We start from the raw sequence: 12,773 nt of genomic DNA on the forward strand, positions 1-12,773 counted from the left end.
AGCGGTCCCATGACTGGGCTAAGTAATCAATTATGAGCATTATGACGGCACCCGAGGTCTTCTCGAGCAGGGGATGACTGGTGGAGATGAGACGTAAAACAAAAAAATAAACCCTTCAAAACCAAAGCAAGCAATCGAGGGAGCGAATTAACCTATCACGCCGCAAACGATCGCGCGCGTCTTGAAAGCGGATGATTAAGACGATTGCGTGAGTTAGGGATTCTGGTGCTGCACGAGAGCGTTTTTTTTCTATTGGTCTGCATTTGATCTTTCCTCTCCATCTCGGGGATCGTTGTTTTTACTCTGCGACGCCGAGACAAGCGCAATTATAATTGCAACCCAAACCCGATCGAACAGAGCGATACATTACCTTAACACCCTTTTGACTGCTGAAATCCGTACTCAGGCACTGGACGGCGACGTTGATCTGCGAACGATAGCGAGATAGGGAAAAGACATATATAAATTAATAAATTAATAAAAGATAGCCGCAACAGGGCAACAGGCGGTGGTGTTATAAAGCGCAACTACGAGCCTGTCGTACAAAGTGTGTACAATGTACGAACTTTAGCGGCCGCGGCAGCGGCTAGCGGTAAACGATTGCGTGGTAACGATTAGTGCAAAATGTTGTCCTAGGGTTTAAGCGCAATCCACCACCTTTCGGCCCCCCGTTTCCGCTGGCCACAATCGTGTCGTGTTAAACACGACCGAGCGGACGCCGGCGATGGACATGCCGATGGCATTCCGAGGGTACTTCATCATTACTACAGCCTCCGCTCGCGGGATGCGGAATTCTCTCACGCGCTAGTAGAAGTAGTAGTGGCCGGATCAGCCGGCGGATTGAATGATTGCATTTGCTTAATTTAATCTTTCTTTCCTAACGGCAGGTTCGCTGCCTGTTTTGTAGGCGGTGTTGATTGTGGTGCCATTTCGTACAAAGTAGTAGGGGTGTCTCGTGTAGGTGTGTGTGTGTGTGTTTGTAGGCAAATATTATCCATGGCTTTTGACAGTTGACAGATGATGGGTAAGTCGTTAGATTTGTTTTTACTCGCTAGAGGGTGTAAATGAAGTGTCGACTAGTCGTTATTGAAGGAGAAGCGCGTTTTCTTGAATTGATCGGTTTGGTGGGCTATATTTTAAAATTGAATATCTTTGCACACAAAAACGCATGCACAATTACTCATGTAAATTAAAGAGAATGCTCATTCAATCTGCACTGTGCATTCTATTGCTTACGGTACATTACACCTGTTATCAACCGCTGACCATCCACGTTCAAAGCATTCTCTCTGCAGTAGAAATGGACATTGCGTTGGCACGAAATTCCAATGCCGTCTGCTATGCTTTCCAAGGAAAATCGCAGCTTTCCAAGAACGCAACGGAACGAATTCTAGCCCCAGCTGTCCACCTACAACGTGAACACGCACGCGATTTTCCGCTAGCGGAATGGGCAGTTAATCATTGGGCGTAGGTGATTTGTTAGCCTGGCGTTTGAGGTTCGCGTACCACCGGCAAAAAAGGACGCTTCTCGACGCAGCAGCAACAAGCAACGCGGAGGGATACCACCGTTAGGCGCAATGACGATCTTCGCGACTGCCACGGCGTGAATGTTGATGATGATGATGATGATTATTATTATTTTTATGAAGACAGTTCGCGGTGTACGGGATAAATGGTTGGCCACTTGTTACCGCTGCGCCCATTCACCTACGGGTGGCCATCAGGTGCACGCTGCTTGCGCATAACATTTCCCAAACGATCTGCACACGCTTGCACGCGCTCGCCCTGCCCGCAACCCTTCTTTCCCCCACGAGGTCGCGAAGGAGATGGATGGTTTGGCGCGCACTTTCCCCCACCGGCAGCAGGGCAGCGTAAAGTTTTGCACGTGAGCAAAACCTTCGTTGCAGCACGTCGTCCAGGCACTGTTGCTGTTGGTTTGTTTTATGCACACAATCTATGCACACAAACACGGTGGTGCTGATGGGGGGGTAAACCGCGCCAACAGGACGATTTCCACACGCGGTGTGACGTGCGCCATAGAAGAGTAGCGACACCGATCGCACCAAACTGATGGGCGGTGATAAAAAGAGAAGTGATTGCCCCATGTCTGGGTCACCGCGTGTGCGCTCAAAACCCTCAACCGCCTCGTTCGTTTGCTTATTAAAAGCGTTTAACGATAATTGCATGACACCGAGGACCGAGGCGAGCACTCAGCGGTCTTCGCCAGGCAGTTTATCGGTTCAATCTAGGGAAAAGAATAATCTAATCAGCTTTCCTCCCCCTCGACGTCGCGCGTACTCGTGGCGCGATCGTAAAAGAAAAGATCAACACGATGGTGGTGGAGATCAGACTTTTGCTGCTGCTGCTGTTGGCATGCGATCGGTCTGACCCCATTTGCCAGGCATCGAGATCAAGCGGATTGATCGTCTCCGATTAGGCACGACCCTTGAAGGTTTGGTTTGACACTACTATGTCGCCGAGGTCCGATTCCACCGGAAAAGGAGATTGTACTTTCATCTCGTTAAACGGTTTTACTATCTGCCTCACTTCGTGTGTGTCGATTTTCCAAATGAGACAACCGAATCACCCTCTCTGTATGTGGTATATGAGAGGGTCAATATAGTGCTCGTTTTAAATGCTGTACACAAGTGAAGCTTTCAAGTTGTAAATTTATAGCACCATCATGATCTTTCAAGCAAACCTTTTATATGCCTTTCCGTTTCGGGGGGCTACAATCCACGTGCCACAACGTCGGAAGGTTCGTCGGCAATCACTGCTAATTATGACATTTCCTTCACATCCTCTCTCGATGCGTTCGTTGGCCCAGTGCACCATAAACTCGACCAGTTAAATGCCAATTGGGTGAAAAATAATCATCGTATGTATGTTTGTTCCAAGCTAAACAAAAAAATGTTGCCAAAAGCCCACAAAGGAATGAAGCCATTAAATAAAACCCCCCCAAGAGAGGACAAAACGGGCGACATCGCCCATGTCTTAATCATCATCGATACCATAACCTAACCTCAACATTCTTGGGTCACGTTTTCCGTTTTGTCTCTTTTGCGAAACCGGTGGAAGTTATCTGATGGTAATGCTGCAGCAAGAACCAAAAGACATTTGCACACAGCACAGTAAAGAAAACGGGAGATGATACAAATATTGTCACTACCAGCGGACAACTGCATACCAAAGCAGAAGGGACGCTATTAAAGCTCAGAATGTAAGCCTGCCGGGATTTTGGCCACGAACGTTTTTCACCTTCTTCGGCTGCATTTGCATCGAAAACGGCATCCGATCGCTCCGTTCGTGAGTGATGGACGAAGGTGTGTCTCTGCTTTACGATTTTGTCGCATATCACCGCTGTGTATCGCAGCAAAAGGGACAAAACCAGCAAAACAGAAGCACAGAATTTGCACACAACAACAACAACAAAAAGAAACAATCAAAACGATTTCGCTGGCGATGGTTGGGGCTCGATCGTTCGGGGCGCAGACGAACACACAAACAAATTAAATGATTATCGCTTTATTTTCGACACATGATTCCCGTGTCCCGTCCGACCGCGCAATGAAAGAAGCGTGCCGGTGCGCGTACTGGTCCACTGGCGTTCCCGAAAACGGACAGAAGCCGTTTTTTACGAGGTTTTATCATCATCATCACCCCGGCACAGTGGCCCAGTAGCTGTGGGAGGGTGCGCTGTCGCACTTGGACGCCTTTGCCCATTAGCCGAGAGTTGCCTGCGTTGCGCGCAGTTTGTTTGCGTATTTTAGCATGCGTACGAACGTCCAAGCGGCTTCTTCCTCATGTTGAAAAAAAACGGGAGGAGCAGGATAAGAGGAAGGTCGAGTAAAAGTAAAACAAATGTAACACACAAACACGCACCTTTGTGGAATGAAAGACGCCACGCGGCGGTGGAATTGATTTTTCTTCCGCCAGCGCCCCTTCTCAACCCCGTTTTTTATCATTTCTTATCCGCACAAGGCGCACACAAACGGAACAGCGTGTTGCATAGATGCAGGCGGTAAACTGTCAACCGGGTTGTCGGTCCTGGCGAAATCGCAACTCCGTTTTAGTAATATTTTAGCAACTTTATTACACTCCGACAGTTTTATTTCGGTTCCGCGCCAGCGTGTGTTTCGGGACGTTGGCAATGCCTCGAGAGGCCTCAACCGGTGTCTTTCCCAATCTCCGCCGACGGATATAGATTAAGACGTTTGCGACAATCGATTCGAGTAGTGGTTGTTATTTTTTTTTTGCTTCTCCAACCACTATGTGCCAAACGAGCTACATTTACAAGTTGTTAAATTAAATCCGATGGATATGCGTTCTTGGGGTCATTAATTTATTGAAATTTATGCTTCGTTCGCTGCTGCGTTGCTATTGGTTGTCACAAAATGCGGATAAAGCGCCCTCTGCGGGGATAGAATGGAAGCTGTGCGACGCGGAGATTGCTCTGAGTGCAAGGTGTACTAACTGGAACCTTGAGCGTTTTTATTTCCCTTACCGAGTGGCGCTCGCAGTTGCCAAAGCGAACGGAACGGCGAGACTGTACAAGGTAAAGATTACAATTTGATTGTATTAAACGCCCAAACGCAAACATTGTGTATCGCGATGCGGGCATAAGAGCGTACAAGACACTGAAGGACACATCGAATGTGTTCCCTCCTCCCGGAAGAGGCCGGCCGGTGGTGGTCATTGGCACTAATCGAAATATTAATTTTCAACCCTCGCCCGTCCCGAACGCAGCTGCCGATTCGATTTCCGTCTCTTGCAGCTTCCCCCGCCTTGTATCGCTAGATGGCGTAACGATAGGAAGGGAGTGAAAAGTCTTCCACGCCGCTGTCTGCTGGATGACATCACCCGAAGCGACACAGCCACTTTCCCATGACGCATCGACAGACGGCGGGCGCGCGAAAAGAAATTAGTGTGCCACATGCCTACGCAACAAAACAACCAGCCAGCCTGCCAGCCAGCCAGCCAGCCACACAAACACTGTCCGCAACACACTTGCCGCCAACTCTGTCTGTCCCTCCTAGGTTTCTACAGCGCTGCTGCGTAAGCCCACGCGAAACAAACCTAGCCATCGGTCGCGGGTTCACGGTGCCGGGGTTCGCCCGTTTCGGGATCCGATCGGTCATCCGTATGCCCGCGTGTCGACCGCGTATCGATCGGACGTGCCGCGGTTCGATCGACCAACGCAAACCGCGCACACACCGCGCCTGGTGACACTTTTACACTTCTTTCCGGCACTTGGGTGCGCGCGCGCGTGGAGGTTATTGCGCTGGATCGCACATGTCAACTGTGCGCTGATTTATTTCTGTGTGTGTGTCCGTCCGAGGGGGCTGACTCGCAGTGTCGCGTTTTTACTATCATTGTTGCTACTGCGCGCGTTGGCCCTCCATCAGCGGAGTTCGTTGGACCGAAATGGTTAATAGCAAACACACACACACAGGGTTTGCGGTAGACACAATAGTTCAAAATGGAGCCTACCGGAGCCGGGAGTTCGATTAATCATTGCGATATTTATTCCCGACCGGAAAGCGAAATGGCTGTCGTAAGTTGTTTCTCTCTTCCCTAACTTCTAAATCTCCTACTGACATTGGTCCCCGGTTTGGTTGGGAAATGCAGAAGCCAGCAATCAATAGGAGATCGATGATTTCCTTTGCGCAAGGGAAGTCATGCATAGTGACACGGTTTCTGCTCTCAGGCGGGCAGAGAGTAACATTGTTAGGGTCAGATATCTCCGCTAAGCGTTATAAATTGTTTCAAATATTGTGAAAGCCACATTAGCATTAAGAGCTTGGGGGACGAATCTGTAACGCGCAAAACACACGCAACACATTATTCACATGCAGCAGCAGCAGCAACAGCAGGTCTTTGGCAAGAAGCGAGGACCGGTAGACCTTAACTCACTGCCGCGACCACTGTCGATTAAATAGTGCAGATTAGCCATCACTACTTCTACTTTGTTTCCCGCTAGTCCAAATTCCAGCGCTTTGCTTTGCAAAAATGTTAGCAGCCACAGCAGCAGCAGTGGACAGCTGTTTGATCACCATCGCCAGGTCCCGTCGGGTGATTAGCGGGCGAGCCGGCAGCAACTCGGGAGAAGACTAATTGTCTTTTGGCACGATCTTGACGTACTCCGGGGCAGAGCAGAAAGTTGACGTTTTTGGGGCCGTGTTGTCTTCGGGGCGGTAATTAATCTTGCTCCGAGCGTTCCAAACCCTCTCCCCTATCTACTCCTCCAATATCCCGCGATAGCATCGGAGTGATCTAATTCCGAGCCGCGCCACTATCCAAACCTCTAACATGCCCGCCCCTCCCAAAGCCCAATGTGCAAAGTCTGCGCCACGGACTTAGCGACGACAATTCGCTCAAAACTGCGGACACTGCGGCTAGAAATGAAATGCGCGTATGAGTTTTCGATCATGTGCCGATGTGCCGCTCGCTGCTGTCTATCGACGAATGTTGCGATTCCCTTTTGGCTCTCCCCGGCTCCTATCGGCCCTCCGCGCTCGCCTTAGGCCGCGCGCGTAGGCGTGATCGATTGGGGTCTAGAGAAAATATTTTGTTTTGGAGCTGTGATCGAATGCGCAAACAGCGCAAACGACCAGCCAGATCTGACAACCCGCGGGTGACAAAGGGGACACATGTTCGGCCTGCCCCCTCTACCCCTTTTGGTGGTGATTGGCAGCGTTTGTGCGTACGCAGACATGCTGAAAGATTTATTTCACTACATCGCGACACACAATCGCGCGGCACACCGTGCGCAACCAACACGAAATGCAACACGAAAAACTAATCAAGGGATCAAACCATTTTCGGTCGTGCGGGCTTTGAGCGACAGGCGACAAGGAAAGCTCAGAACGAACCTTCCCCGCTGGTGGGTGTCCCGAAAGGTTGACGGTTCTGGTGGGTTTGGATTTAGCGCTCGTTGGAGTACTTGGAGTTCTTGGAGAAGGAGAGAGGTGCACACACACACACCACAATGCGTATGTTTTCTTGGTTCCTCCATGTCTGATTTAGAATAAATGCTCTGCTCACGTTTCTGGTGAGTGTCACTGGAGCGAATATTTGATGCCGAAATGACAGAATTCAATTAGAATGTTGTTGGTTTTTGGAGGTAAGCTTTGGCAGTTAGCACCTACGCAAGTCGGGCGATCTAATTTTAATATGCGAGTGATGATGGAGATTCGGAAGAGCTCGAATGTCTTTCTTCTCGTGTGAATATCGCCTGAAACTAACATTGATATCCAGAGCGTATCGTTTCATTCAAAATTAGAGCATGGATGACTAAGCTTTGGCAAGGTTTCCATGTTTATTTATTGCTGAAAGATGATTCATACGGTCAAATGCTGCTTAAAAGCCCCGATAATCCAACACACCAAGGAGTGACTCACGGTTCATTAGTGCCTCGGAAGACGGAAATTTCCCAAACATCAAATCAAGTTTTGAGCTTCCACACTTGCCCAATAAATGTACCGTTTGCCGATGGCTCCAACGGATATTTCCAATAATTCACCCAACCTCTATAGAAGCTCACGGAATGGGGCGGTTTACGGTTTTAATATCCCGCCCGCCTGCTGACGCTTTATAACCTCTCACGAGCCGTAACCACGGCTTCTCTTGAACCGATCTGCGCCATCGATAGCTTTTGCAGTAGCGATTTTAATTAGCTTCTGCATCGAGACTCCATTTTCAATCCCCTCCCTCATCTCCCCATTCCCGCTCCGGAACCGGAAAGAAAGAGTCACAAAACGCGCAGGGAATCATCTGCGGTTGGCTCTGTCCGGTGGCACGAATGCACGAACGAATCCGTACACACCGGAAAGCTAACGAGACCGACGACGCTCCGGTACCGACGCTCAACCACCATCCATGCACCGCGCGGCTCGACGTGGCCAAATCGTCGTCATAAATATTGCAATGAAATAATGTTATTATTTTTGCTTCTATGATTTATCATTTCCATTACCCGATCGCACACGGCACTGTGAGTTGCGCAGGAAGGAAATTGGAAGAAGCCGAATTCAAAGCCGGTGGGACGAGCCGAGGTGTGTGCGCGCGCCGAATGGCGGCGACGGGTGATAATAATAATAAAAAAACCGATTCCCTCCCGCTTTCCCGACCTCGGCCACTACCAACGAAATATATGAACTTCCAGCGCCATTTTAAAAAGGGCCCACCAAGAAGCCCTCGCCGTCGAGAGTCACAGGAAATGAGATTATTTTAATTTATGTACACTTAATGGTGAATGTGTTTCGTGCTTTGTTGTTGTTGTTGTTACTGTCGTTCACTGTGGTACAGAGCAAGAAGTTCCCCTTCCGATGACGATACCGATGCGACACGATGGCCTTCGCAGCTCATCGGTGTATCGGTCGTTCAAAGTGGGGGTTTTATACTTTTCACATGCGCGATCCATCGCACCGACCTCCTTTTTCGATGAAAAATGCATTTTTCGGTTCTTTTTGCTTCGTTGCACACATTCCGCGCACGGCGGCCCCGGCGCGCTCGTGGGAATTGGACGCGTTACCGACTGCAATCGCACCAAACGCACTGTGCGCACAACAGAGCGTTTGTCATAAGCTTGGCACTGGGGTGGAAAACTTACCTTGGCGGAGCTCTCGAGAGGATTCCAGTAGACGGCAATCGCGTTGTGCGATACTTCCTCGATGCAACCGGCCAGCCCGACGGAGTTCTTCGTGTCTGTAAAGGAGGGAAAATGGCATGATTAAAGAACAGTACCGTGGAGTGGAGAAGACACTGACATATGTTTCTCTGCAAGGGCGCGACAAAGGGTAGTTTGGCTTGAGGCTAGAAATAACACAGTTTAATTATGCGAAATCTCTTTAGGATCGAAGAGATCTTGACATCATCGTAACCATGTCAGAACCATTGCCTACCAAGCATAAACATCAACCTGACACTCAATACCGGTCATTGCCCATCTGCTATCCCCTGTCGACTAGAGAGGCTTCATTCTACTCCCAGCCCGCACAGCTAAACGATTGCAATTATCCCGATACCGAAGAGCCCATGCCAGAAAAGGGATCTTATCTGCATTGCGTTCGGTTTTGTAAAATTTGATCTTTATGTCGCCTGTACATCCTCCTGCACACTGGAAAGCCCGCCGAGGACTAATTGAGCTACTCGACGCATGACACTGCATGACAAAACATGACAGTTTCACCGGCTGTCAACGGCAATTGACAGACGCAACATTGTCGCAACTGCAGATCCTGAACCCCGGGCTGGTTGGTGCCGTCGTTCAGGGCAGAACCGGGTGTTTCGTCGTAACCGCACAGCCGCGATTAAATGAATCGATAATAATTGGCACAGCCGGTGGTACGAAGAGCAACGAATACGATCTTTTCCCCCCTCCAGAATAGCTCGTCCAATGCCAACGCAAGCAGCAAGGTTGTGGAAAATAAAACAAAACGTCCCCCCGGTCCGGTGCTGCTCTTTACTCTTGCGACTCTTGGGGCAAAGGTGTAGCGAAGCGTAAGACGAGCAGGAAAGTTAATGTTGATTGTCCAGCGAGTGAACAACCGTTTGCAGCAAATTACAATCGATAAAATTACGTTTAATTGTTACGGCAGCCAGCAGCTGCTCGGCGTCCGAGATGATGGGAGGTGCAGAGATTCGCGCAGCAAGCCTAGCAGGCCAAGATAGTTTGATGTCCTACGGTGCGCATAAATGTGCGCATAACGCTCACCGATCATCACCATCCAGCAAAGGCTGGATCCGTTCTTGCAGCAACGATGGTAATTCTAATGGATCATCATACACCATCATCATCCCCCTGGGTGTGCGTTACTGGTCTGTGCAAGAACGTTTCCCTGCTCCAAAAGAAGCAGTGCATCAGCAGGAATGCTGTCCGTTGCAATTAGCAATTCGGAGTGTGGTACGCTCCGCGTTGTCTTACTCGCATGCACTAATGTCGCTCCGGATAACGTCTCCTGCCAAACAACAACCTACCCGCAGATCATGATTAAATCAAACGTACGGTATGCGTCTCTGCTGCTACACCGATCCTTTGTAGCCGGTGGCAGCTGGTGCGTACAAAGCAAAGAGCGCCAGAAACACCGATCGACACCAGACAGCGACGACCGATCCGCGTCAGATTGTCCATCATTAAACCGTACCGAATGCTCGGTTGAATAAACCAGTTCCACACACTCTTCCTCCCCACCCAATCACACACACGCTGGCTGGCCCATACATCAGCGGCCAATAATCGCCAGCAATAAGCAATAAATATAATTAAATAATTGTCCGTTTAGTTGTCGCCGGTGGATTCGCGCCAGGGCCGCGGAGAGTGCCGGGCCGTGAGTGCCGCACCGTCCCCCATGTTTCTCCCGTCGGGACCCTATCGGGAGAGCTTGTTTTGCATAAAATTATGATTTACTGGAAATTGGTACCCGGGTTTCGAGAGTTCAATGATAATCGATAAATAAAGCACGGTAATTGGATTCCAGGGCCCGGGCAGATTTCTCCTCCAGCTCGGTAAAAGGATATGCTTAATGGATGCGCACCTCTCGCTGATGCTCATTCCAGAGAAGGGAACGACGCCCTCACCTCCCCCTCAAGCTCACTCATCACGCGGCTGCAATGATTCCTCCAACGTGTCTACCCAGAACTGCACCTTGCCACTTGGTGGCAGGTGCCTGACGCTACTTACCGGCATCTAATATTCTCTGCTTGACCGAATGCTGCCGACTGTGCCAGAACTGCCAGGCTTTAATTTCATCCTCGGGGCTTTTCTCCTCGCGGAACAGCAGCATGATGACGCTCTGGAAAAAAGGGAAAGAGAGGAAATGTTATTACTTATACAGTATTGGCTGCCCCGCGCAAAAGCACGCGCAATCGTGTAACCTAGAGAACGGCGTGCAGAAGGTACTGCGCGTTAAAGCCACTGTCACGATTCTACGCCGACGTCATTTCGAGATCGTGGTTGTTGAATTTAGGCGCCCCCGGTTCGTCAACGCACCGCAAATCGATGGCGGTAAAGGCGAGATCGCTTTTTACCCTTTTCTAGACGATTACATCGTTACTAATAGATTAATCGTATCGCTGTGTATGGTTTGCAGTGCAGAAGTTCTAGCCGGAGAACGTAGGTGCTCACATTTCATTCCTTCATTACCCCCCTAAACCGTTTCGTTGGCTTTCATTTACTGTAACTCACCACCGAATAGGGAGCGAAAAAAATAAAATAAAATTCAATTTCTTTGTGTGAGAATACACGAAGTAAATCCATCATCTCTATCTGTTCACCATCTCCTGTTGATAGATCTTTCAGGAGACAGAGAAGAAAAAAACACACACACACAGCTCATGCGTCGTTCTTTACGCGCAATGCGTTTCATCGCCCGCGGGGAAGCAAACAACGTGTCAGCGCTAAGATTGATCGAGCATCCGGGCAGCAAACTTCCACACACACACACAACCGGAAGAAAAGACGAGAAAGGTACTGAAATTTTCAAAAGCAAAAAAAAGCTAACCCCTTTCTTTCTTTCCCTCACTTCCCCGGCAGGAGGTTCGACGGTGGATGACAAATTAAGTTCGCGCGATTGGATGCAGTTCTGCGCTTACTGACGGGAAAAGCGGGACACTGCCGCAGTTCAAACGCACGGAATTCTCAAGCGAGGCCGCGCGCAAGGGTAAAGCTTTAATTTAAATATTTGCTCAAAGATTAATCATTGCTACTAATTCGATCGTGCCGACGGTATGCTTCAAATCCTTCGCCGTACCCTTCAAGACGCTCGAAGCGAAGGACGGTGCGCGCGTTTGGCGGCGCGTGAAGATAGCGATCTTGGTTCCAGAGACAGAGCTGGGAAAGAGATTCCCCGCTCACCGGAATAAGCAATGCGTGTTCCGAAATCTTTACACACCCCAACTGCACACACGTACGTCAGGGTGACGCACAGGAACGCACAACCGCGATGAGGCGAATTGTTTAGGCGAACCGTTGGCGTTTGCGGAACGTTGAAAATCTGTGAAATCGCTGTGCGATGGTGGTGATGTACGCGACTAGCACATTCTCACTAGCCTTTTTTTTTCTTGCGCGCGGTTCAAAACATTCCCCGTGAGCAGCGGTGGCAAGCAAACGCACTCCACGCACCAGCAATAGACAACACGCATGCATTCAAACGGTTCAAAGGAGGCAGCAAAAAAAACGCTATAAGCTTCACATTCCAAAACGAAGCTCCTGGCTAGTTGTGGACGGCTGCAGGGAACGAAATAGTGATTGCAAACCGAGGTCTAGAGAGAGCCACAAATCTCTCTACGCAGGCGCATTTCATGCGACATATCACCACGGAACACTGCTGCTGCAGCAGGCCGCGTAGGCCGTGTGTGCTGGAGGTGGAAAATTGGAAGCGGAAAAGAATCGCACACATGATAGAAACGAACGCTGTGGGCTTCCACCGATGTGGTCAGTTGTCCAGTTGTGGCCGTGGGATGGATGCACACACGCGGAGTAAAAGAAAAAATGCATACGCTGCACCACCACCACGTGTGTGAGGAGGAAACAAAAGCGTAGAGAAGGCGCAACAGCCGACGACGACGACGACGTCGACGGGAGAATAATTATTATAAATAAGTAAACTGACTAATAGTTAGAAAGATATAGATACATTACAAACAAGGCATTTTTAGATATAAATCTTAATTAAAATTGCACTATGTTTTTCTATGCATTTACAGTTACAGCGGGACGACGCTCTGTCCGTGGGGGGGTATGGAGCACTGCATCGCTGCACACTGATGCGGAT

The 12,773-nt window shown here is 49.5% G+C and overlaps 1 protein-coding gene across 4 annotated transcripts in view; it reads right to left on the reverse strand.

Annotated features, from left to right (window-relative positions):
- Positions 1–12,773, reverse strand: part of LOC120903479 (protein grainyhead) — a 186,445-nt gene that overhangs the window by 25,540 nt on the left and 148,132 nt on the right. For all 4 annotated transcript variants that reach the window (XM_040312952.1, XM_040312942.1, XM_040312933.1 and 1 more), the window contains 3 exons: positions 10,682–10,793; positions 8,612–8,706; positions 371–427 (listed from right to left, as the gene is read on the reverse strand). In XM_040312952.1, the coding sequence (XP_040168886.1) occupies positions 371–427; positions 8,612–8,706; positions 10,682–10,793 (264 nt within the window). The remainder of the gene's footprint in view (positions 1–370; positions 428–8,611; positions 8,707–10,681; positions 10,794–12,773) is intronic.

Source organism: Anopheles arabiensis, chromosome 2 (assembly GCF_016920715.1).
Source record: "Anopheles arabiensis isolate DONGOLA chromosome 2, AaraD3, whole genome shotgun sequence".
Classification (NCBI taxonomy): domain Eukaryota; kingdom Metazoa; phylum Arthropoda; class Insecta; order Diptera; family Culicidae; genus Anopheles; species Anopheles arabiensis.